Source organism: Lepisosteus platostomus, chromosome 8 (assembly GCF_059453375.1).
Source record: "Lepisosteus platostomus isolate fLepPlt1 chromosome 8, fLepPlt1.hap1, whole genome shotgun sequence".
NCBI lineage: Eukaryota > Metazoa > Chordata > Actinopteri > Semionotiformes > Lepisosteidae > Lepisosteus > Lepisosteus platostomus.
In genome coordinates, this window is record NC_142618.1 from 36918092 (window position 1) to 36945645 (window position 27554).

At 39.9% G+C, this 27554-nt stretch overlaps 1 protein-coding gene across 2 annotated transcripts in view; it reads right to left on the reverse strand.

Annotated features, from left to right (window-relative positions):
- Positions 1–1417: 1417 nt before the first annotated feature.
- Positions 1418–27554, reverse strand: part of nrbp2a (nuclear receptor binding protein 2a) — a 96731-nt gene continuing 70594 nt past the window's right edge. The window contains exons 2-18 of one of the 2 annotated variants that reach the window (XM_088643257.1): positions 26173–26295; positions 25726–25827; positions 24594–24683; positions 17710–17750; positions 16625–16719; positions 15401–15424; positions 14411–14494; positions 13975–14030; positions 11895–11990; positions 11626–11758; positions 11148–11250; positions 7662–7712; positions 7130–7265; positions 5876–5929; positions 5179–5242; positions 3326–3381; positions 1418–1881 (exon numbers count right to left, since the gene is read on the reverse strand). In XM_088643257.1, the coding sequence (XP_088499383.1) occupies positions 1786–1881; positions 3326–3381; positions 5179–5242; positions 5876–5929; positions 7130–7265; positions 7662–7712; positions 11148–11250; positions 11626–11758; positions 11895–11990; positions 13975–14030; positions 14411–14494; positions 15401–15424; positions 16625–16719; positions 17710–17750; positions 24594–24683; positions 25726–25827; positions 26173–26295 (1404 nt within the window). In that variant the 3' untranslated portion in view covers positions 1418–1785. The remainder of the gene's footprint in view (positions 1882–3325; positions 3382–5178; positions 5243–5875; positions 5930–7129; positions 7266–7661; positions 7713–11147; positions 11251–11625; positions 11759–11894; positions 11991–13974; positions 14031–14410; positions 14495–15400; positions 15425–16624; positions 16720–17709; positions 17751–24593; positions 24684–25725; positions 25828–26172; positions 26296–27554) is intronic. The other variant, XM_088643258.1, reaches the window with a different exon arrangement.

Here is a 27554-nt window from a genome sequence, read left to right on the forward strand (position 1 = left end):
GGTTGGTGATCAGAACTGGTGTGGTGAGAATAAGATTTCGGGAAAAGGAAAGAAACACAATGAAAGAATTGTGATCTGCATATTCACTGGCCACTTAAACTGCTCTGCCACTTTAAATTGTTGATTTAATTTTTGGAGATTCATACTTGAGTGCTTCATTCTGGGAATGGAAATACTATAATACTAGTGTGATTAAAACAGATCAAACACTTAAGCTGCAAAGTCTATCGCCTATGAGGCTATACACGTTTGATGGATGTGATTTATCAGTATTTCTTTTAAAATAAACCATTTCTATATGAAATTTAACAATATTTTATATATTTATTAAGATGATTCACTTTTCTATACATCACTTAATATGTACTGCACAGTTTCAGACAGTCCAGGGTCTTTCTTAATGTGTTCCTGGAGTATAACACAACAAGAAGAACAAACAAAATAAAGTTATACAGACCCGGCCTCTGTATTTCACATTTCAGTGTGGAATAAAGAATGCGGTTTGTATCAGGAAAGTACTTGCTCGCTGCAGGTGACATACATTTTTGATGCTTGGGGATCCTATTCACTGTAGAGTACATCATTCAGATATCCACTAACTGCTGAGCTGGTGCTGGTGGATGGTGAGGCTGCGTGATACTGGACTGCGGTTCTCTACAACACCCAGGTTTCACCCAGAGTTGCAGGGTTTTCTAGAGTTTTCTAGAGATTTGAGAAGGCATCTTCTATTCTCTGCTCCCCCAGTCTGTGCTCCTGGACACATGGTTTTCAAAGGCTCATATCAAGGCAAGAATGATCAGGTATTACTAGTGGAGTCACACAGTAGGTTCAGCCTAGCAACACATTACAACAGTGGTAGCTAGTTAAGCTGGGAAAATGTGAAAAGTCTAACTAAGTGTGAGTGGAAAACCTTGGTCCAGCAAGGTTTTGGTTGCCTCTTTGACCTGCCATGTGTTTTGAACCTGAAATCAGTAAATCTGTTGAACCAGGATTCCCTACCTGCCACTGGTCAAACTAGTTAAGCTGGTTGTGCAGGGCTATTGTAGTCACATCACTGTTATCTAGGGCTCTGCTGTTGCCTGCTGCCTAGATCTCAGAGACACTGTTTTCAAACTGTCATCTTCAAGCCCTACAGTTGATATGGACCTCAGTTAATGGTTAATTAAATACCTGGATTTTGGTAAAGCAGTTAGCATTGGCCAATTATGAAAACAATGAGTTCGTTCAATAATTTAAGACCTCGTCTAAGAAAAGAAAAGGACTTTGTGGCCCTCAGGGAACAGCCACATGAAAATCCTCATTGGACTGAAATCCCTTTTACAGACATTTCCTCCTTCCTGTCATTTGAACATCTCTGAAACCCAAGCTATCCATGGAAAGCAGCAACGCAGGACAGAAATAAACACAGAAACCAGAGTGGTTGGCAGGAGAGGCCTTTTAAAGACAGAAAACTAAGTTCAAAAGCAAACACTTAATCTCTAATAAAAAGGAGGACTTTCAAAGGAGGAAATTGACATAGAAATGTATAGCGTTGTGGTACAGCTTGGGAATGTCATGAAAGTCCGATATGTGACGAGGGCTCTGGGTATTGCTCCTGTTCTTCCAGCTTCACCTGCTCAGTCTCCTCTTCCGGTGCAGTCGGGTCTGATCTACCTGTGACAGCTGACAACCCATTCCAGAATCCGCTTCTCTCTGTGTGAGCATTGCGACCTCCTCTCCCTCTGTCCCCTCTCTCTTTCCCGGCCCAGTGGGCCTGCCGTTGCCAAAGGAAGAGCGCCGCCATTCTCAATGCATCATTGTGATGCCAGTACAGCCAGTGCCTCCACTCCGGTACTTACTGAGAGCCTCCTCCAAGAACCCAGCCAGCATGTCGCAGTCCTCCTGCGGGCAAGGAGCAAGGAGAGAGATGTTCCACTAAACAACACTGCCACCAGGTTTTTCAACACCCCACTATGCAGATTTCCTTTCAGTTTTTATCAAAATTATATTAGCAGTTGTACTATTCCCTTTGTTTGCCACAAGGCACAAATATTTAGAAATTCTGGAGATTATAGGTGTCTGCTTGTCATAACGATCTCACAGCACCTGTTACATAAAATATATAAAAATAAAATTATATATTCAAGATATTTAAATGTGAACTACTTTCCACATGCTAAAAATAAAATGTACTAAAAGTGTGACTAGTCACACTCTCTCTAGCAATCTCAGTAGTCACTTGCAGAATAGCAGTGGTTCTCAATCCTGGTCCTAGACTACCATTGTGTCTGCATGAATTTGTTCAACGGGGTCCTTAATCAAAAGTGCCAGCGGATGTATGTAACTGATTTGTTTGTTGATTTAGATTTTTCTGCCCCCAGTCCTTAGTTTAAAAAATACTCTAGCTAAAATATATTACTACCACCAGCTTCAGCACACAGAACTTTATGTAATGTTATCTCAACATGATAAAGATTTATCTCCCTTATCAGACAAAATCTCTAAGTAGGTGATACATTTAAGATAAACAGACACAGGTGGGAGTTATGATGTACTGTATGAAACACTCCCACAGTGCTCTGGAGTCAGTCTAGACAAGATCAAACATACATATTCTGGGGTTTAAAGGCATGTCCTACACCTTGTTAGTCTGGAACGGAACTATGAGGGGACTTGATACAAGTATTCAAATTCCCCAAGGCACTGACAAAGTCAACCCAGTGGACTTCCTCAGAATGAACAGTGAAACTAAGACATAGGACACAAGTGAAAACTACATCAATGTGAATTTAAAAAAGAAAAGGAGGCATTCTTTACCCAAAGGGTAGTAGGAGTATTCAACAAGCTACCTAACCATGTTGTTGAAGTTGATACCCTGACTTCCTTCAAGGTTGTGATCCTCAGATCAATTAGCTTTTATCTACCAAACAGGCTAGATGGGTCACTTGGACTGCTCTCAAATGCTTTTATGTTTGTTTCCTTCTGTCTATAGAGATTTCAATGAATTCTTTGATTTTTGAATCTTTGTAGTTTTATGAAGGAACTGTGGGATAAAGTGAGCTAAAATAATAATTATTAACTCATTTCTGTTGTGTTTTTATTTTGTGCGTGTAGATAACAACCTTCAAGAAACATTCTATGTTTCACATAAAACACTTCTGCAAAACCTTTATATAGCTGAGGTTAGATAAGCTTTTCATCCTCATATGAAGCCCACTAAAACAAAAGCATCTCTATCAGAGAGTTACAGCCAATTCAATCTCATGTTTTTTGATAAAATCCCATAAACAAGATACTCTGTTTGCTTTGTAACTCATTAATTGTGAACATGTTCTGTTGTACATACCTCACTGATGAAGGCAAAATGAACCAGCTCATTTGCAAGATCCTTTGAACTGTCTGCTAAAAATACAGAAAAAAATACAGTACATAAAGTCAGCAAAGATGTTTCCACTACCATTCAACACCCCTATTATACATTTTTTTATTCTTACACGAAATACTGCTATTTACACTTTTCAGTTTAGAAAACTGCTATCACTGTACTTAACAGTTTTCACTTGAGTTTTCAGAAGCCACTATTTGTCTCCGTTTCTCCATTTGCTCAGGTGATTTCTTTGAGCTTAGGGATCTCTTGCTTCTCCTTACTTCCATGTTGCTGACAGGACTCTCGAAACCCTGCTTAGTCGGACTGTTAGTTATGGTTGACAGCAGTAATCGTGTCAAAGCAATATGATCATGTTGTACCCTGGCAGCATTCCAGAGCAGCAAAGGATTCTCTAAGTCTAGAATTTCTTGTTACATATCACAATGAATGAAGCACAATTCAGACAGAAGCACGATAACAGCAATAAATCAGGGAGACATTTTGCACACAAGTAATAGGATTAGAGGGTAGAAGGCATTTCATGTTAACTAAGATGGTGGATGTGGGGAAGAGTGAGAGTCCTCAGTGATCTTTAAAAATACCTGAACTAAGAAGTCAATAAATTTGTCTCAGCCACATTACCATAAATGGACTGTTTTGTCTCAGTAACCTTTACTATGACTCCAGCTGTGATTCAGACATAGATGACAAAAAATTGCTAGATTCTTTTTTCCTCATTTCCATTGTCAGTGTTCATGTTACAAACTTATTTTTTTACTCTGGGACAATTAATGTTCCTTTATCAGCCGAGAAAGTTCTGTTAAAACTATAAAAAAATAAAAACACTGCAAAGTACTAGTCACTTCAAAACATTGTGAAGTGATTTATAGATGCCTTCTTTTAATATACAGTGGCACATGTTATCTTAGAACAAAAGGTGAATTTATTAGTACATTTCAAATGTTTCTGAAAATGACTTCCCCTGATAACATTTATAAATTGACATGACTTGTTAATTCCAACCCTCTGCTGTAAACTGTGATTGCTGAGCATGTAACTGCAGATGTATCTGTTGGGAATGAAAAATAAAACACAGGAGTTCTCTGTGTCTTTTCCGGCTTCATTCTTAGCCCTCAATGCTGCACAAACCTGGCAGTGCAGAATACTAATATTCAGATCCAGACTGTGCCACCTGATAGATTTGGCTGGTATTCCTGTTAACAGTGAGGAATAATCCAACCCTTGACCAGTACAAAAGAATCGTCTAGGTGACAGACAGGTAGTACTAAGAGACTGCCAGCAGAGGCTGCCAGCACAACCTTAAGACTGGCTTTGTATAGATTTTCTGCGAAAATAGTTTTACCTGGTGTTTAATTTGGTGATTGTTTAATGGTTGTGGAATGTGTGCATTTATACATGAGTTTTGCTGTAAAAGGATATAGGTTTGTTCACTTTGGGTGATAGACTGGTTAGATAGTTTTGTGTCGGATAAGAATGGTTTGTTGCTTCAGCAGATTAGACAGACTCAGGTGAGCTAGATTTTATTTTATGTTTATTGTATGTTACAATAATGCTAAACCGATTTTGGTGTAGTGATCATAATTGTTGATTGTTCAGGAATGACACAATTCTACTCCTGTTCACTTTCTTCTTCTGATAGAGGTATAAACAATAACAACACAGTCAATAATATACTCCAAAAAGAAGCCTTCACAGATAGCACACCAAGAATTAAAATCATTAATAGAACAAGCGAAATAGCCAGGGAAGGGCTGAAGGATTGGCAGGTGATAAATAGGAACTAAGAAGAAGTGCACAGGGGTGGCACTCACCGGGCAGGATGTCACAGCTGAGCTGCCTGTGGAGCTTATCTTCCATCTTTAGGAATAGGGTGAGCTGTGAGGAGAGAGGCTCAATCAGATTTACTGGACCTGTGGCTCCCCCTCCTGTCTATTTCTGATACACTTCTAGTCTTCATGTCTTCTAATGGGCTTCAACAGTGTTTGTCCCCCAGATTAAACTCCATCCATCCTTCCGAAGCAGTGTTGAATATGATCTGCATGGAAGATTCTCATATCTTACCCACCTGTTACTCGTATTTGGAAACTGTACCCTTCTTGTACCTTTCAAAGCAAGTATGTGACCGCAAACTCTCTTAGACCTAGGACACCCTTACCACACTGCAGACAGGCAGACCAGTGCAATACTCAAAGGGTAGGGGTCAAGATTGAGACACTGATAGCACATAATACATCACAGACCCATCAAAGTATCTGTAAAAAAATAAAAGCAGTTCCTGCATTTAGGGGTCACCATCCGTGTTTTATTTTGGTGTAGTTGGTAGGATCTCTTACACACACCAGTAACAGTCATGGAACAGCAAGGGGGATAGAAGAAGAGAGCAGGAGCCAAGGCCTCTGTAACTGTGATGTGGCCATCGTTTATGGGGTTACAGAAGGCCTCAGACAGCTTTCTGTCCTCAGACCAGAGTCTCCTCAGGGAGTGTAGTCTGGAGGAGGTAGAACTCACGTGTGTTTTTGTTCCTTCTTCGTTGGACTCCAGATTACAATGCATCTGAACAACCTGTAACACAAACCAGCAGAGTGAGGAGCTCCACCGCGGGGTCACTGGTGCCCACAATCTAGTTCTGCCCTCTCAGAAACTGAGGTTTCCCTGAAACACCTCCACTCGGATACACTCACCCTGTTGAAGTCTTAAAGCAAACCTACTTACACCTAGCCTTATCTGTAACATAATCCAAAGGCCTATCCATTCTGCACAGACTTGGAGGAGCTGAAAACATGTGGATACTCTTGTGGATTTTTTCAGTGGACAAAATGACAACCTTCCACTGAGTTTTTAAATCTGTGACAATTATTCCTATACATGAAAACAGCGTAAATTCCTCACTGACTGAAGACACTGAAGCATGAGGATGAGACAAATGAGGGATTGTATCCGGCTGCGCTGACGGGACTGGTAGCTCTCAAGGAGTTTATATGAAGGTGGGTCAGGTCTAACTACTGGTAATTCCACAACAATGAGCATAAAGTTGAAGAAATAGCAATTTAATCTTATTTCTCAGTAAATCCTCTGTCGCCCTAAGTTCCACAGCTAGTAGGCCTGAGTTGAGTCGAGTAGGCCTAATCAGAGCTGAGTTGTTTTTCTGCCTGCATTTCAGCGGATGAAAAAAAGCAGATAGCAACAGCCAACATGTAGTGCTGAACAAAAGTAACCTGTCCCCTGCAAAGTTCCCACTTTTTATTGGTGTTTAAGCTTCTAATCATGATTTCATTGGATATGAGATTTAGAATCTTGATAATCTATTTCCAAACTTATTAAGCTAAGACAATGTTGATGGGGCTGCTTCTCATCAGCAGGGACTTTGCAGCTTGTCAGGATGGAGAGGAAAAAGCATCAAACAAGTGAATCCTAGAGGAAAACCTGCTTGATTTAAGAGTTACACCATCCTAGCGTGCAAAGCTGGTACAGACCTTTCCAAAAAGCCTCACAGCAGTAACTGTGAGGGCGACATTCACCCTTCTTCATGTGTAACAGTGTTCAGTTTATTACCGTTTTGAATAAAAATGTTTATTTAAAAAAAAACTGGATACAGCATTTGTGCATTATTTGAGAGTGTGGTGGACAGACGGTTATGCTGTAGATTCTGCTACTAGCTCTCAAGAAACTGAGGATCCTGATTTGGCTCTTGACAGTTGTGAATAACACTCACCCATTACCTTTCTTCTCCTAACCCCACCCCAGCCCCTTTCCCACCCTCACCTTTCTGGTCTCTGTCTCCTGGGGCTCAGGTGTGGGGGTCTTCACAGTCTCCATGTGCTCCTGGGACAACGAGAGTGCACGGGGCATGGGGTGAGGGCGCGGAGGGGCAAAATTCATCAGGGGGTAAATCCCATTTCTGAGCAGAAAAAAACAAGACATCATGATGATCCTAGACACTAATTTGTTTGTTCTGTCATGTGTCAGACCGGGAACTTTCTCTCCGTGTCTCTATTTGTCTCTATTGATCTCTTATTTCTAGCTGTCTAGATACATTTCTATCTCTCTCATTCTTTGTGCCTGTCTGCCTCTATTGATTTCTGTTTCTAATTCTCTCTCTCTATCTCTGCATGTCTCTATCAATGTATCCATCTTATGTTGTAATGAAATGATGTGGTATTTGTGTTAGTGATCAACATTTACGTCGATGCAGGGGTGCAGTGCGAAGTCAATCTTTGCATGAGGTCAGCAGACTGCTTTGACCTCTGTCTCCAGTGACACACAGAGCATGGGACTGCACACACTGTCCACTTACTTCACATCCTCTAGGAACTTGTCCAGCTCCAGTGGAGAGACATGGGAATACCTGAGAAACACAGACACAAGGACTGAGGACAACCACAACTCCAAAACTACTTGGACAAGCCAGAACTATTCATTTTACTGTAGTCAAGCTTTTTGTATTTATGATCATTAAATTAATATGAATGACAAGTACAATGTACTATAGCATGTTTTATACAACTATATATATGTTTATATATGTTATATATGTTTTCTTATTGGGTAATTCCATGCATACATTTCATTATACTTGGGTTGAACCCTGTGATTTCCACTGCTCATTAGTACTGGCACATACTCATACATATTTAAAAGTATGAAAGTCTTTAGTTGCATAATGTTTTGGGACAATAACTTTATGAAGTGTAACACCCATTGAGCTCACCAAACTCTCTGTATTAATTATAGGGCTGTTCAGACTTCGATTTCTTCTCCAGCAATGATATCAATTGGATTTAAATCTGCAGATTGACTTGACTAGTCAAAGATTTTCCTCTATTTTCTCCTGATGAACTCCTTTGTGTCAATGGCTGTATGTTTTGGGTCACTGTCCAGCTACATGGTGAAAAGCTGTCCAATTGGAATGGAATCATTTTCTTCTACATAAGCAACATGTTTCAGTAACCTTCAGTACTGGTTCAGTAACAACCTGCTGCTGCCTTCAATAGTAACATGATCAACAAAACAGAAGTCATGCAGTAGGAAAGGTGATCACCAGTGTAGTGGCAATGCTAATTAATAAGACAGAATTAAGTATTGCGGTGCTTTCCATAATGAGGCCCCATCTCTCTCTTCATCTCTGTGGTGCAGCCACAGAGAAGCTATTCATGCAGGCTGATTTAAAGATGTTTTCTTTTGATAAGGGACAGCTCCAAAATGGGGATGCACTTAGCTAAGCCTGGCTATCATGATCAATGGTCATCCATTGGCGCCTATCTGTCTAGGGAGTGCCAGATGGACATCTGGAGTGCATTCCTAAGTGTCAGGAGTAAGTGACTCATATCTCACCTTGATCAACCAATCAGGGACTGGTAGGGCCGAGTAACCCATGTGGGACTCTGATGCCCATGGAACTTTCAGCCAATCAACGAGCTGAAGTTCCTCCAGGTAAAAACAGGCAACACAGAGGGCCTGAGAGAATCCTGTGGACTTTTCTAAAGGGAATTCAAAGGAGAATTCCAGGGCAGGACGGCCCAGGAGCAGAAGGCTCCCAAGGGCAGGACATTCTCGCAGCGCGCCTCCTGACCATCCTGAGACTCAGCCCGGACCACCACGGAACGGCCAGTGTGTCCGAGTGCCAGAACTTTCCTTTGTTCTAAGAGTCTAGAGTGGAGGTTGCCAGAGAGTAACCAGAGGATCCACCCACTCATCAGCAGCAAGCCTCGTGAACAGGTCGGAACTGTGGACAGCTGAATCACTGTTCAGAACTAGCGCTTCATCAGGAACGAACCGGTCCTCTTCCTGACCTGCTGGGACCCACAGTCATCTTTTCTCCTGTGCACAAACTTTGCTAAAAAGTCAACACTAACTAGCTGGTCAGTGAGCATCAGCAGCGCACCGTCGCAAGCAGCACAGCACAGCCTGGCACGAAGCCAGAGAGCCCGTAGGAGATCTGAATCCCCAAAGATTGGATGAGTATTCAACTTCACTGCATTACTGCTCGATAATTCAATTGTTATCCCAACCAGTTGATATCAATTTAATTCCTAAGAGTTATGTACTTGTTTTGAGTATCTAATGTAGAAGTTATAACCAAGTTCATTTACGAAATGGTCTAAATGAATGATATACTGAACGTATGTCCTCTTGATATATGTAACTCTTTGTAACTGACTGAATATATACCTTTTGTATTCTGATAACCCTCTCGATAAGATCTGTTAGGTTTATATGCATATTCTATGTATTAATAAATGTATCCTCGTATATTAGTACCTGTGTGTGTGCGTTGTTTGAGTTATATCGCATGGTTGGATTCTAAGGCCATCAAAAGAATAATTTTGTGATTTACTGCTACAATTAATAATTGTCCCAGTAAATGCCCAAACCCTACAGAACTGTTGCCTTCAGAGAGCACACTACACCAGTGTACAAAACACATTTGTGAACATGATCTTGTTTGATTTAACAGTATTGCAGTGTGGTTCTCTGTGTGGTTCAGGGCAGAAATCAGGAAGTGCCATCAACACAGCCTATTCTTAAATGGTCAATCTCACCACATTGTCCTTCTTAACCTGCTTATCATAACAAAGATAGATCACTGGCTCTACAGTGTGGTACGTTCTCAGAGGGATTGGCTGTCTTGCCAACCTGGACAAACTTAGCTTCACCAGGACCCATCATCTTCCACTAGGGGGCAGTGAATGAACCAGTCTTAGATTTTAAACTGACCATATTAAAGGGGAACTCAGTTTTTACATTTCAGGGTTAGAAAGAATTGACATTGATAGTTGCATTTCAAGCCACAATAAAAGTTAAATATACGCAAAAACCTCCAATTTACATCACAAAATAGATACACTTTCCGGATATGTGGAGCTTTCTGCTATTCAGAATGAGGCAACGGAGCTCCCAGCTCCTAAGTTACTTCTTAACTTGGCATGCAGATCACGTTGGGCCATTACTGCGGTGAAAAGTCTGCATTACATTAATCATTACAGTGACTAGTAAACAGGAAGTTTCACTTCACATCACAATTCTTGCAAACTCTGGCCCTCGTCTGTGCCAAGTCCAGGGTTTTTTGACAACATGGCAACTGTACAGTAGTTTCCCAAAGTACACAATTTTGTGCTCAATTTGAAATTTGTAAAAAGTTATGCGATACTGTCAATGAATTTAATTACCAGTGTGAGAAAGTTCCCCTTTAAGAGGTAGGGATGCATAATAGGTTCTATTGCATATGAACATCTTCTGACAGTAAATGAAACAAAAATAGAAAGCAGGAATATGACAATGCCAGCTCTTTTTTAAATCAATGCTACAATTAATGTTTACCACATCGGGCGGCATCGTGACACAGTGGTTAGCATTTTCCTACCTTGTAATGCTGGAGCCTAGGTTCGATTCTAGACCTGGGTAGCTATCTGCATAGAGCTTGTATGTTCTCCCTGTTTTATGTGGGTTTTCTCAGGTTGTTCCGCCTTCCTCCAACAGTACGAAAACATACTGATAGGTTTTGGGAATATTGGCTCTAGGTGTGAGTGAATGTGTGTGTGTCCGTCTGTGTTTGTGTCTGTGTGTGCCCTGTGATAGGGTGGTGTCCCATCCAGAGTAAATCCTGCCTTGTGCCTGTTGCAGTCTGGGATAGGCTCCGCCTCCTCCGTAACCCAGAAGGGGTTAGAAAATGGATGGATTGTTGTACCAGATCCAGAGTGAAACTGACTGGGAAGTCCAGGACTTCAAATGAGTAGAGACCCAGCTTCCAGCTTCTATCTGGTCTTTCTTGTTGACCCCTCACCTCAACTGCACCCCCGGACGGTCCGTGTGCTGAATCTCGGCCATCACAGCGTTGGGATCAAATGACTTAGTCTTTTCCTCCACGCAGTTTTCTGGCAGCAGGTCTGCAGAGACATGGGCAACCATAACCTTACAGACACCTGTTGATAACACCTGCATGTACATGAGGAGTGTGTAGCAATAATGGGTCTTTCAGTATCACTTTGAGCTGAACTGGCTGCTGATTATGTTCATCACAGATTTTCTAAGTTGAATCAGTGTTACACGTTTGAAAAAAATAGACCTAGAGATAAAAGGTGCTTGAACCATTTGAGGATTCAAAAGCCTAAAAAACTACCACTCAAAACATTTCTTTCAGCCTAGGTTAAAACTCTGTCTCAATGGTCTAGGTTCACCAGTGAAGATGCAGAGGACACATGGACACGCTGGGAGAGCTGCATGAAGTGGGAGTGCCAGTTGAACTGCACTGAGGCACTCACACTGGTTGTTGATGAGGCAGTGGGCAGCCAGCAGTTTGAGGGAGTGCACCTCAAACAGCACCCTGTGGAACAGCAGGTCATGCGCTGTCGGGCGCTTCTTTGCATCATGTCTCACACAGGACTGGATAAACTCCTGGTGCAGAGACAGAGAGATGGAGAGGGAAGGCAGTTTTAAATAGGGGACAAACAATCCGTGTGGTTATTGAAAGAAGAGACGCTCATTGTGTTTGTGTGACACAATGTCAACATTGAAGGAAAGTCTCTCTCACCCTCATCAGAGGATCTTCCAGTGACTGACCAGCATGGGTAATTGCCTCTTTGGGGACCACAGCATCTCCATTGGCCTGGATCTCCAACACAGCCATCTACAAGGCAAAAGTTGTGCCACTAACAGGATCTTCACCAAACATCACAGTGACAGCTGCCACTGATGTATCAGACTCACAAATCTTGCCATTATAACAACTGGGTTTCCCTGTAAATGTGACAATTCACCACACTGACAAATCTATCAATTAACTGTGCCAACTTAGAGCTTGCTATAGTCAAACGGGGAAGCTTTTAATTTAAAACCTGGTGTTCTGTATCTATAGAAGAAATTAAATTGTTTTTCCCATAAAATTCAAATAAAAGAACTGCTATCTAGGGGATGAACACAAAGCCCTTTGAATTTTACTGTCTTATTTCCTCTTGAGAAAAATATTTAAAATACTCTTAAACGTGTCAGTGGTAATATGTACAGTCCAGCTCATCTTGCATTTGTACAGATTTTGTACAGATTTGTCACTAGAGAAAATAAACTTAGTTTAGCTTTTTAACCAGGAGGGTAAACAGATCTTCCCTAGAAGCCCCATGGAAGCCGCAGGGAACACTTCAACTTTGGGAAGATGAAATTCAATTCAGATGAATACTTAATCAGACAAGAGATAAAATTCCTACAAAGTAATAACAGTTAAAGCATACTGTCAGTAAAGAGCAGAGGTATTACACAGCACTGCTCTGGCCTGTATGTATGAGAGCTCAGACAATAGCCCTCTCCAGACTCTCCCAGATGGTGTTCCTGAACCATTGTGACTTGCTGCTCTCTGGCCTAATCCCGGGATTTGCCCTCCAGGGCTCAACTGCTGGAAAGGCCTGATCTGCCTTTATTGCTCAGCTGACAATGCAGAGCACCACTGGAGCTGCCTGTCTGTGCAGAGCAGCAGAAATGTGTTACCTGCCCTCTATGTCTTTCCCAGCGTACACACCAGTGGCGGGCTAGCACTGAGCTGTGCACATCCTGTGTCACATAAAATAGAACTGTACTCCTCTTTCTGCTCACAAATTTCACCACAAAATGTCTGTGTTACAAGATACAGCACAGTAGCACTTGTTTTAATGGACTTTGCTTTAAAAGTCTTTGGATTAAATGGATAATTTGCTTAAGTGGAATTTTGTCTGTAAAACCAGAAATACTAGGCTTCTCCCCAATAACGGGGAACCACACAAATAATAAAACAAGGTAACATTACATACTGCACAGGTTTAAAATTCAGGAATATCAATGGTACTCTTTTAGGGGTAGGTCAGTTGCTTACTATGGGTGTTGTTTGTATTTCACTTGCTTTAGCAAAGTTTACACAGCATGTTTACGGCACATGAAATCTCGTACATGAGCTCGTACATATATTATAAAAAGACACAAGAACAATTGTCAATAACAATTGCCAATTGTCACAATTTCCAGAAGGCATTTATATACAGTATATATTTTCTAAAGAATCGTTTTTTTTTGGGGGGGGGGGGGTGGAAATTGTCATTTATTATTTTATGATTTAATGGACATTGGACAATAATGAACATTCCTTCCCATGTCCACTTTACTTCCCATTCAGCCTTGACGTCACTGAACAAGTCCTGTTTTTAGCAATTTGTTTTAATGAATGAAATAGGCCTTCCTAAGACAGCACAAAAAATGATCTCAGCCTCCTTCAACTTTTCTTGGAAAAATTATTCACTGTCCTCAAGCTTTCTATTCAGTTAGGCTTGTTTTAAACACTTCATTTGAATTCACAGGTACAGGTGTTCAGTATTTTGCCAGCAGTTACTGGAGGTGCTACATTTATCAAGATTTCAGTAACTGAGCAACCAAATCAGTTGTGAAACATGCTAACAACAGCAGAGCAAACGCTAATATTTGTGCTTTCATTGTATTGTATGAAACAGTGTTCCACAATCTCATTTCATTATATCCTAAAGAGGTGAGACTTTAAAGGTGATTAATGAAGACAAACGTATTGGGACACTATTTATACATAGAAGAGCTGATCTTAGTGCAGTATGTACAGATCACAGGAACCTGTGTCTCACCTCCAGGGCACAGATTCCAAAGGAGAAGATGTCAATTGCATAGTCGTCCTCAGCCACTGGGAGGAGAACAACAATCACAGTGAGACAGAGGCTGTGGAGGAGCCAGGGACAGACAAAGAGGACTCAGAGCACAGATACAGAGACACAAAGAGGAGAGTGAGAGTGATAAATCACCACCCACTGGACTGGAAAGGCGGAGTGTCAGATAGACATTCTTGTCTGTCGTTAGAGACAGATCTTCAGGCAGGCAGGTAAATACACAGACAGATGGACAGACACCTGCAGACATGCATACGGAGAGAGGAATATGATGATAATCGGAAATAGATTCAGGCAAAGCGACAGACAGGCATGAACACAAGCAGTCACAGCAAAAGAGAAGCAGCAGGCAGTCGCTGACAGAGACAGACAGAGAAGAGCAACAACAGACACTCACAGCCATATTCTGGGGCAAAGAAGTGCAGGTTCCTTTGTTCATCTCGATGGTGACGAACTTGTCCGTGTACAGCCTCTGGGAATGCTGGGAAATAAAGGCACAGCACTGAGTGAGAAGCTCTGGTCTGTCTTCTCAGTGATATTCACCATCCATCCACTAACCACTTCATCCAATTTAGGATAGCAGGGAGATGGAGCCTATCCAGGCTACCCAGGCTATTTAGTGTGTATCTTGCAAAAGGCAAGATACACCCTGGACAGGAGGCCAGTCCATCGCAAGGATCATACATACCCAAAGACAGACATATACACTCAAAGCAGAGCCAATTTTTCCAGAAGTTAATTAACCCATCATTATATCTCTGTACTGTAGGAGGAAATCCATGCAAACATGGGCAGAACATACAAACCCCACACAAATAGAACCCTAGGAGCCGAACCCAGGGCCCATGTGCTGCAAGGCAGCAATGCTAACTACTACACCACTGAGACACCTCCTGCTGTGTTCATATAAATCTTTAAACTTCAGTACAAGGCTTTCTACTGAAGCCTTGATTAAACATCATCCTCAGTTTTTTTAAATAAAATAAATACCATTGTCTAACTTTTAGAATTCCATTTAACTTCTGTGATCTTTCGTTCTTTCTAGAGCACTGAGTGCCTGAAGAAGGCTCCACAGCTGAAACGTTGTGTTTCTTTTCTTCTCTTCTTAGCATGGAATACACCTTTACTTGTTCCTTTGCAGCCTATGCATGCTGACACAGCTACTTACTTGAACTACTACAATATTTATCAGGATGTATTATGGGACTTAGACATTCCTATGAGCACCTAGTCAAATTACTTGCTGCACTGTCCATGTTACTTAGACCTCTTCTCCTATACTTGAGCCCAGCCCTGCGGTAAAAGTGCTCACTGTGAAGTGCTGTGAGGTCTTGCTTTTCCACGGACAGTTACAATGGATTTTAACTGGAAAGAACTAGAAACTTACCATTAACAAACAGTCGATGCCACACTGTTTTTAAGCACCAGCATGCCACACAGAGGAAGACAAGAACATAGAGAAAATGTGTTTACAATTTAATTTCAAAATCCAATTCCTTCCTGTTTGCTTTAACATAGCAAAATAAAAGAAAGTTGCTACATTTTATCATTGTTCTCCTTGTCGTTGGATGTCCTTGTTGTCCACCCCTTCAGAGTGGATCATGTCTGTGAGGATTATTGGAAGACAACTATCTCTTCCCACTGCAGTCTTGTCAGCTTGCAGACTACTGCAGAGCTTCACTCTTAACTGAAATGTGTGCACTGAGCAGCCTTACTCCAGGCTTATAAATCCATGCCAAATCTAAGAGGGGACTGAACAATACAAAGCAATATCTGATTAAAAATAAAGCTATTATTTGTTACAATGGTACACATTGAGTCTTCCAAAGCTGATCTTTGTGATGCTTTTCTCATACAAGACACAAAAGTTGAAGATCTGTGGGAAATCTGAACAATTTAACATGGAAACCTTATCAACTAAAAGAAAAGGCATAAAGAGGCAGATTGATTACACAGGACCGTTACCAAAGGAAATAGGTCCCACTATCTAATTGATGCAATAACTTTTGAGCCCGAAATGTAAAAAATGCTTATCAAATCCAATTTCCTTTCAATTTGTTTGACGAAATTTTTCTCATGCATCAACCGAGTTTAATAGAAAAGGCAACACAGAGACAAGTATCACAGAAACTGAGGTGCTTCTGTGTCTTGTGAGACAACTGGACAGAAGTAGTATTTTGTGGGACAATCTTAATGGTACATAGCACAGACTACAAATGAGCTAAAGATATGAACTTCATCAAATGAAACAATATTAAGCATAATAACACTGATCACAGTTCATACTAGGATTATTTTTAAGGAATAAACGAACTATTAGGATATGACAATGAGAAATTCTAATGTTTTAGAACAGAACTCATTATTGTTGCAAGTTTTTGCAAAGCCCAGGATTACTAGTGAGCTCATCTAAACATTTAATCACACTAGGCATCATAACATAATATGATAACATAAGGAATGGATTTACATAAGAATGTTATCTGTAGGTATTCATTTGAATACCAGCCAAAACAGTTTAAAGGATGCTTTTGAAAAATGCTAGGCTTCCTTTCTAATTGCAGAGAGGTTTGGATGGCACCATCCTAAGCATTCTTCTTTCAAAGAATACCTGAGCCAATCTTGATGAGCCCATTGTGCTGAATGAAGATGGTGTCGCAGGTCAGGTTGCCATGGATTATTGGGGGATCGCAGGAATGCAGGTAACTGTGAAAACAACACATTTACCAACCAAGACACTTGCTGCAGACAGGTCATGATCAACATACGCAATCCTCATACAGGAGCCAATAAGCACTCAGCACTGCCGCTAAATACAAGTGTGCCTGATAAACGACAGGTTTTACTGGTACAAGGGACCAATCATCTATGGTCTAACTCACAGGATCAATCCCCTTTGAAGACTAGCCAATTACAAAACAGCCACTTCTGTTTAACAAATACCCTCTTATTTCCAACAATGTCAATGCACAGAACTTTATGTAATCTTTCCTCAACTTTTCCTCAAATTTTCTCTCATTTCTGACTAAACAGCTGTTAATAGTCGTTAAGACTATTAACTATTAACAGACACAGCTAAAACAGACACAGTTGAGAAAGACTGTATCAGGTACTGACCACAGTGAGTCAGTGTTTGTCCTTCTGATTAAGTCTAACTGGTTATAAATCAGTTAGCAGTGGTATGCAGATACTAAGACAAAACTATTTTTTTAAAAGATGAAAAGAAATTGGAAACAAAATGATAAAGTCCTTAAATAGAAAATATCAATGTATTAGCCTGTGACTAAGAACCAAAACACACAGGGGTCTCCTAAGATCCAGTGAGAATGGCTGGACTATGCATCACATACTGGCACAAACCTACTGTACCTTATTAAAGTCTCCAATGTTAATTCTGTCCTATTGGATTTATTTACACTTTGCTATCTATGATTTACAATGATTTTATCATAATTTCACTTTGCTTTATTAGATTTTATTCTGCTTTTATAAAATAATCTTTTTTGATGAGAGACACGTTGTCCTTTATTCTCTTTGAATGATATTATCAAGCAATTCATAAAATTATCACTTGGTTAATTATTCCCTCAGACATAGAGATGGATTTGGTTAAATTGATCCCCAGGGAATGTTGTGGAATGCTGTATCTCAGAAAGTGGACACGCTAAACTAAGGTTTTAACTAGGCTCAGCTCACCTGAGGGCTGACAGGATCTGTGTGCACCATCTCTTCCATGCCTACAATAAAAAACACATCTTAGCTATAGAATAAAAAGAAAAGCAACAGACACAGAGATCTACTGCATTGCATTACAGACCCAGGAGACAAAAAATGTGATTTTCATCACCTGCCAAGTACAGCCAATGCAGTCAGCTGGAGTACTCAGCCATCCACATAATTGCTATATGAGCAAATCCTGTAATGGCACACTTGGAATGAACAGCACAGACAGGCTTCTGGCATTTGTATATATTTAAAGACAAGCACACCACAGGACTGTCATATATGAAAACACCACTTTGAACTTGTTTCAAACACTGCAATCACACGACTGAGAGCAAGCAGTGAGAAAATTGTGTCGAGGTGTCCTTAACCCATGGGGTAGCTAGCATGGATTTCGAAAAGGCAGCTGTTGTTGAAGTAACTTAGTAACTGGATATGGGATATCTAGATTTCCAGATGGAGTCTGATTCAACTGCTTCACAAAAGGTAGATTCTCAAATTGTAGATGCTAGGGATTTAGGGAAATGAATGTTACAGATGCAGCCATTCAAAATGCACAGTACAAACCTGTACGATGGGCAACTATGCTTGCGCCACCGTACCGTACCGCGGTATGTGATTGGCTGGCCAAAATGACCGGCAGGGGCACTCGTGGTGCATTGGTCGGTAGTGAAAAGATTTAATCATTTTATCTCTTTACTGTGCACATTTTAATCTGCTTAGTATTGAATATTTATATGGAATTTTACCACTAAAGGGAATTTTTAGTAGCTGAGCATAAAAAGAAGAGGAGCATAACGCATCTGAAGGTCATAAACAATATTAATTTAGGAACATAAACATATTATGTAAACTGTATATAGCTGGTATTGGTAGTTTAAAGAAAAAATACACACCAGTATTCCATTTCTCCCTAAACATTTTAAGCATCAATGTCTTACATGTGGTTATTTCGGAAACGTTTTTATGTGCTTCTTCTGACCATTTTACTGTACGTTTATAAACAGTACTTTGTGAGAAAAGTGATAGTTTTAAGCTTTTCTGCGAATATGCTCGATACCGGTGTAAACCAAAACTTTTTTCTCTTTAACCTCTCTCTCATACAAATAAAAGAAAACACACAAACTTCCACAACATGACAATTTTCTCTTTTTTTTGCGAACTAAACAGTTCTATACACATATAATACCGGTGTGGCTCTGTTACTGATTTTTTTTTATTTATTTTCATTTTTTTAAGTTAAGATCAGATTCTCAGTGTTGGACAGTGTTGGAGCAGGAGCAACTAACAACAGGAGAAAGAAAAGGAGTGAATTGGAGTTATTTAATAGGGAATATAATATGGAATGGCGTATCTAAAGAAATTAATAATAATTAATAACAATGTTCCTGCTGTCAGCAGTATTTTGTATACAGTTTTATGTACAGGCTGTGAAAACCTTCACAAGTAGAGGTCTTTAAAATTAGGTTGAGCATATGATTTTTTTTAATTCTTAAAAAATAAATCAAAAACAATATATAAGGATGTGATCCTGCTTAGACATTACACGACTTAAAAAGCTATAAAAACAGGTTTCCATAGTTAATAACCACTTTTTATGCGCAGAACATGGATGATTTTTCTTCCACCGGATCAGCTTAGAATCTATGTACGCTGTAAGGTTTTTACTTCTTAATTAAACGTTTAAAATACACGTTTCAAATGGAAAAAATCATATTCTGTTGTCTTCCTGGTATGTAGAACAGATCAGTGGGTTTTTTTTCCCCCAATCAGAGGCTCACCACAATTCACGCTCAACCACATCACGGATCTGCCACACACACACACACACACCTCAGGATGGTGACGTCACTGCCTTTCATATGAATCCTTTTATATGGAAACATTTTGACACTGCGCTTAACAATCTTAGGAAGATCACAAAACAAGCCTGTTAGCCTGGTTTTTGCCTAAAAAATCACGCCCGAGAAAGTGAAGTAGCATTAACTAGCAAAGGTAGTTCGCAGACGTAGGCATAGTACGTAATTCAGGCTTTAAGAACTCAGGCCTTAATTACATGTCTGCGAAACACCTGAACATCTACTCTTAAAGATTTCAGTGCTTTGTGTATATTCTAATCACAGTGGGGGCAGGGTGTGTGGGGACAGGTTTGGTTGAAATTGCATTGGGGATCTGTGCTCTTCACATCTGAAACATTTTCTCTGAAAGCGTTTTCTTCCCAGTTTAGCTGATCTTTTGCTGCCTACACAGCACCCTAGGTAAATTATCATACTTGACTGAGAAAGCTTTAGAGAACTTAACATTTTTATTATCAACAAATTGTAAATATGACGTTTACATTGGCGTTATTAATTTTTCACATGAGTGTATGGAGGAGTGTCAGCTGTCAATGAGAGCAGACCCCCCCCCCTCTTTTGCTGGGCAAACAATTTTTTTAATTTTTAAAAAAGAAATAAAAAATTAGATATAATGATATAAACATTTACTGCAATACATTTACTTTGGATGGTACCCGCGTCAGCATGCAACGTTTCAGCTGTGAATCCTTCTTCAGGTGTGAGGGTCTTCAGCTCAAAATGAAACGCTTGGAGTTTGTAATGTAGGACACTCTGAATGAGTTAAACTTTAATGCAGGAAAAATGTATTTCCCAGAAGCTATACTGATTCTTATGGAAGCCCGTTTCCGCCACGGAGTAAAAAAGAACGCACTATGGTATTCTCTCAGATGCAGTGCAGTTAAAAAAATATCTCCGATGCTGTTCCCAAATTAATATCGTTTATGACCATCAGACGCTTTATGCTCCTTTTCTTTTTTCCAATGCATTGAACAGGGAGAGGCATTTCATGATGTTCTTTTTACTGATGAAACAGCAGTGGCTCTGGAACAGTTTTCAACCATGTTGTTATATAAAAAGGGCGATATGTGAACAAGCAAAACCCAAAACATCCACTGAAGGTTCACGTCTGGGGGGTATATCTAGAAGAGGTCTGGGACCACTTCTTATTTTCGAAGGAATAATGGATTGTGAATTATTCGAGAAAGGCATGGTCAAACAACATGCCGCCCCATACATCAGGGAGCACTTTGGATCAAGGCACCGTTTCTTTCAGAACAACGATCCAAAACACACAGAAGCAAAGGCGATGCTTACAGCAGAGGGAGTGAACTGGGTGAAAACTCCAGCTGAATCCCCAGATTTAAATCCAATAGAGATGGTATGGATTCCCTGAAAAGACTATATTCGGAAACCCAAATAGACCCCTGTGTGTTGCTCTCTCTTGCTCTCACTCTCACTCTCTCAATTCAATTCAAGATGCTTTATTAGCGTGACCGATGGGTACAATCAGCTTAACTTAGACATTGCATAATTTTAAAAGTTATAAAAGCAGCTTTCGATAGTTAATAACCACTTTTTATGCACTAAAAACGGGTGATTTTTCTTCCTCGTCATCAGATCTTTCTTGGAAAAATGTCTTTTATGTGTTGCAAAAAACTGACTTGCTTTAACAAAATATATTTACAAATCCTTTCGCCTGGCAATCTACCTCAATCCCCAACTTTAACAAGACCTCCATGAAACTATGTTCGCTGATATTATTACTGGCAATAAATATTATTGACACTATATTGTCATTACAAACATGTATGCCATACGGCGTACGCGTTACTGAAGCTAAAAGTTTAGCCTTTGTCACTAATGTAACCACTAAATAAAGACATAAATATAGAAATTCCTACGTTACCAAACTGTAAATGGCTAGTATTGGCATTTTAAAGAAAAAATACACACCAGCATTCCACTTTCTCCCTAAAAATTTTAAGCATCAAAGTCTTACGTGGTTATTTCGGAAACGTTTTTACGTGCTCCTTCTGACCATATTAAGTTTAAGTGCCTTTGGGCACTTTTCCTGTCCGTGGAGGGGGTAGGGTGGACTGTCTTTCATGAGAAGGTTAGCCTATTTTATTCTGAGAATGTAGAGGGGGTGGAAAGTGCCCGCGGTCATTTAATTAGTATTAAAATTGGCACTGATTCCCTTGTGAGGATATGGACATTAGAATATTCGTGCGTGGTAAAAAAATGGCATAAAAACGACAAAGTGAAGGCTGTGAAAACATTCTCAATGTACTTTATACACAAAGCAAGTGTTCTCACAACCTTAGGAGGTTTCGTGAAAATGCTACAGGCGTGCCAAAATCGTTTTTGAACTTCAAGCTAACTTTACCCCATTTCATTGGGGTTTTCATTGTCAGATTGTGAATCAAAAAAGGCATTTAATTAAACACGCGTTTGCGATTTTAATCAATTACTGTATTGATTGAAACACACATTCCGTACAGATACAGTACAATCACATTCTCCTGTCTTCCCTTGGTGTAAAATGAATTAGCAGGTGATTGGGATAACAATGCATCGCCCACTAAGTGGAATGTTCTCATTTGTTCACAAGTGTAAAAAGAGGTGATAATTTTTAATAATTCCGTGTCGCATTAACTCACTCTTAAGTTTATTCCGCCAGACAGTACATGAATATAATTATATCGTTATTAATTTGTTTAGATACGGGATTCCATATTATATTCCTTGTTAATCAAATTCTAAAAGTATGCGTTTGTTTAAGCCGATAACAAGCAAATTCACAGAAAAGGTCAAAAGACTATCACTTTTCACAAAGTATATAATCTTAATATGGTTAGAAGGAGCATGTAAAAACTTTTCCAAAATAACCACATGTAAGACTTTGATGCTTAAAATGTTTAGGGAGAAACAGAATACTGGTGTGTACTTTTTCTTTAACCTACCAAAACCAGCAATATACAGTACAGTTTACATAATATGTTTATGTTCCTAAATTAATACCTTTTATGAGCATGTGAAAGGCATGGTGAATCGGACATTCTCAAGTCTTACTTTGTATGATTGGAAACAACTAAGCGATCAGATCAACTAAATGCTGTGGTGTTACTTTTTGTCAATAAAAAAATAAAGTATTTTCGTTTACAAAGACTATTACAAAGAATGTGGACAAGGGTAATACTTTGAATTTACAGCTTGTCCAAGGTCATTCATTATTAATACTATTAGTAATATCTTCTTTAAAGACTTTGATGCATAAAATATTTCTGCATAATTAAAATATTTATGATAAAGGTGGTAGGTTGTGTACTTTTGTCCAACTGAGCAATCTTGCTTTCATAAAATATACCAACTTTGTAATGTATAATGATTAACATGCTGTAATACACAGTTTAAATGTAAAAGTCTAAAGAGTATACAACTTAAATTCTTAATTGAATAAAGATTGTCCCTCAGCAGTGATCGGGATTTGAAACCGGGTGTTTTCTAGTGACAGCTCCACCTGCCAGTTTTACAAGGTGAGTCCGGATACTATTAACACATTAACATATCTACTTTGCATATGGTTATTGCGGTATACTGCGACATGCCCACCGCATTGTACCACAGCATACCCCGCTTGTTTTGAATGCCTGCATCTGTATTTAGTTTAAGAACTGACTGAAGAATTATGGATGTGCCGATGCACACCCCCAACTCGTAAGAGCATGAGAGTGTACATTCCTGAGCACATTTGGTAACATTTAAATTACATAAATATTTTGTTCTAGCCAAGGTATCATTTACATACATAAACCTATTATCTACTAATATGTTCTTTGTCTGACATCAGTTATTTTAGAGGTAACTGAAAATCCCCAACAATTTAAAAGTAAAAAACAATCACAATGTTTTAAATACACAGGTTATAATTCACTAAGGGTTTTGCCTTAGTAAAATTATTAGTCATAATTATGGCTCAGGGTTTGCAACAATGACTCTGCAAAGGGTGCTACTGGCAGACCCCTCACTTAACTCCTGGCAAACAGCCTACCAAAATAAAACTGTGCTCCCCAACACTATGTCTCAGTTTACTTCAGGAAACTCCCTGGATATGATTATGGCAGGAACAGTGGAGGTTTTAGTAGAAGCAGCATTTGAAGGAGTGGTGAAGGAAGTAGTAGTAGCAGTGGTGGAATTAACAATATATGGGTACAGTATGTATTAATAAATAGCTAGATATTACAAAAGAAGAAAACAAGAAACAATTAAAATGACTTAGAAAAAAGTATATTGATTAAGTTGTAGTACGAGTAGTAGGAGCAATAACAGTAACATTAGAGGTATACACATTTGAGCAGGGAGCTGCATCAGCATGTGTAGACTGCAAAGGAACAGGTGAAGGTTTATTCCATGGTGAAAAATAAAGAACATTTAGAACACAAAGAACACAGCATTTTTTTAACCTTTCAGCATGGAATAAACTTTTATCTCTTCCCTTGCGCTTCAGAGATATAGTACTGTGACAAGTATAGTATGACAAGAGAAAACAGTAGAATCATAGAGGTGTGATACTTACAGAAGCAGATTAACAACACAATTAAATTAACAATTAACAATTAACACAAGGGGGGAAGGTGGGAAAGAGATGGGTCTGCTCCTGTGTCTCAGTCTCTTACGACTGGGGGACACAGTCCAAATAAAACTTATTTTATTGCTGGCAATTTCCTGAGAGGCCATAAAGGGTTAACTTCTTATTATCCAAGAAAAATGTTCAATGAGTCAAACTTGGCAAATCAATGATCACTTCACGATTTAAAAGCTAAAGTGGAATAAAAATCAGAAGCATCATCAGATATTTCTAAACTAAGAATTAAAATTAGAAAAAAATTAGAGTCCTGTCGATTTCATTTAGGATGAAAAGCCATGTCTACATGTAATAATACAGAATGTATGGTTCCACCTGAGAAACAATCAAACAGCCTTTTTTAAAATCTGAAAGAAAACCAAAGAGGTATTTACTTTCACATTCATAGTCTTATGGTTTTTCTTGGTTTTCTTCAAGAATTGCTTGAGACTCCCTGAAGACATGTACTCTGTGATGAAAATCACCTGCAAAAAGAGAGAGAAACAAATATCAGTAACAAAGATTAGAGACACATAAGGGAAAAGACATGCTAATACACACCATGTAGGATCACTGAGCAAAGAAGTACAGTATGTGCACACCAGCAGTCACCTAGCGCAAACATGGGGGTTTCACTTAATCTACTCTCTTTTGCTTGGAGCTCTTCATGAACAACAGAGGTATTATTATCATCATCTATGTGCTCCACTGCTGAGTGACGCATGAGTGCAACCCAACTAGGCAGCCAATCAGGTTTAAATCATGAACAGCAGTACACTGATGAGAGCTTGACTGCCCCTTTTCCCCTTGTCTCTCCCTTTTTTTAAAAGCAAAACAATATTCTAAGTGCTAATCTTGCAGATAGTGTCATGGATATTCAATAACCACAAGCAGACTGAGTAATGTCTCGCCCAAAGCACAGCACCTTCTACAGCACAGTTTTTCCTGTAACTATGTTAAACCACTGACTTGTACTTGGCATGACTTTCTCTCACGTCCAGGAGCAGATGAAAAAGTGCCACTGAGTGGAGGCACTGGGAACCACCTACTGGTTGCAGTGGTACCTATCCTAGCTGTAGCCAAGTCAAGCCTTTTTTCACTGAGGAGATATGACATGAGCCAGCTTTAGAGGAGCACAGCTGCTGAACATATATGCTGGTATATTAAGCAAATTGAGATGTGGAAGTCTGGAAAAAGATTGTGGGAGTCTGGAACACGATGCCCAGTCTTGTTGTTGAAGCCTGGCATCCTTCAAGAAACAGAAATTAGTTACTAAATATGTAAGAAGCTAGATGGACGGAAAGACCTCCTCCTTGTGTTAACTTTCTTATGTTTTTAGTGTATTTCAAAATTTAGTAACTGGGAGTAAAAGAGGGGGTTAGGTATTTAATTGACTGGGTGTACAATTTGCAACATTTAACCCCTCAGATTAGAAGGCATTCCCTACTTCAGTGGCATAAAGACAGCAGCAGGCGAGAGTGGAGGTGTTTGTGTGTGTGTCTCGGTGTAGGTGGTTTTCACACTCACCCTGGCACCGCTCTCTCTCATGTCCAGCCAGTACTTATGGAACTTGACTATGTTGGGGTGCTCTACCTGCATCAGGTTCTCAAACATCTCTTTAATTTTGTCCTGAAAACAAACAATACAAGCAGAAACAGAGATAAAGAGACAGAAACTAAAAGGAGGGGGTCAATCTGCACCATAGACTAAGTTCAGCGCATGCTATAAAGCACCCAGTCACTTACACGGTACTAATGAAACACAGATAACACACCTGAACATCCTACCTGCATCTGGTAGTCGGGCCTCATGCCTCTGGCAGGCAAGCAGAAGGCTGATAGTTATATCGTGGGGCAGAAGACTTTTGGTGGGAACAATTTTAATGTCTGGGCAAAGTACAAATGTCATTCAGTCAAAACAACAGAATTAATTTGTTCCAGGAGTTTTGCCCACTAGGAGGCTCAGACACTGTACCTCCAGGGCCTTGAAGACCTTCTTGTCGGAGAACTGCACCTCATTCCACACCACTTCCACCCCCTCCTCTGTGTCCATTGCCAGCGATGCACTCTCGATGCCCGGCACATTGCCCTGGCTCACCTGGAGAAAGCGAGAGAGTCAGGGCACAGAGCAACGGGGATCGAGAAAGGTAGGAAGTTGCCCCCATGTCACCTGGCACTGGCAGAGCAGAGAGGCAGAAAAAGGGTGAGACAGAGAGGGAGAGAGGGCACAGAATGGTGAACAGCATGAGATTGTTCTAGCATGAGAGAGGAGCAAAGGACTGGTACGGGGATCAGAACACAGAGATGCCAGAGACGCTGTCAGCTTAAGAATCACAATGTGTTGAGCTTCCCCACACACAGACTGAAGGTGAGTTTGGGCAGAGTGAAAACAGAACAGAAAAAAACACAGAAGCAGACACATAGACAGGCTGTCTGATTATACTGCCTCTCCTAGCTCACATTGACTCAAGAGGATAACAATTCAACTAACGAACAGAAGGGTAAAAAAAACATTAAAATAATTATCCAAATTTTCTTGTTGCTACAGAAATTAAAAACATAAATCAGACAGTAGCAGGGGATCCTAATAACATTGTTCTTCATCAAGCAGCAACAGCAATGAGCTCCCAGTCTCCCTTCTGCAAGGTTGACAGACATGTGGAAAAGCTGCATTTCACAACAGCTTAAACACTGTTTACCATTCAGACAGATGTAGTGAAACTGTAAACAGCAATTTGAGTGTGTGTAACAGAATATCAGATAGGCACACATAAGAGCAGGAGTGTACAACAAATACTGCCATGTCACCACCTAAAGTGAGAACAAGAAACAGAAGTGTTATTTGTATTTCACCAGCAGGAATGGATTCCACTGTACAACAACTGATAGAGACTGATGGGTTATCTGATGGGTTAGTACTGTGTATGTATTATACACAGTATATAGATGTATTTGGTCATGCTTTTAAAATAAACATATCCTGTAAATAAGCAGTATGTGAACATAAGAACATAATAATCTAGTCTGTTGGGATAGATAGCAGCTACCTGATACAAGGATCTCACCCAAGCGGTAATGCAGCCAGTTGTGGGTTGCAGCTAGTTCTATACACTATTCTACATGTTGGAAGTGGCAGGAGAGAAAAAGGAGGGGGCGTTATGAAAAAGAAAAGGGGAACGAATAATGAGACAAAAGGAAGACAGAAGGTGAGACTGGGAACATTTCTGACTGTGAAGTTTTGGGCTCCTTACCTAGGAGGTATGAAAAGTACCTACATAACAGCACTGTCATAAAACATGCAGTAATAAAACACCATGGAATATCTGTGAACTGGCCTTGTAACAGAAAATTAATTTC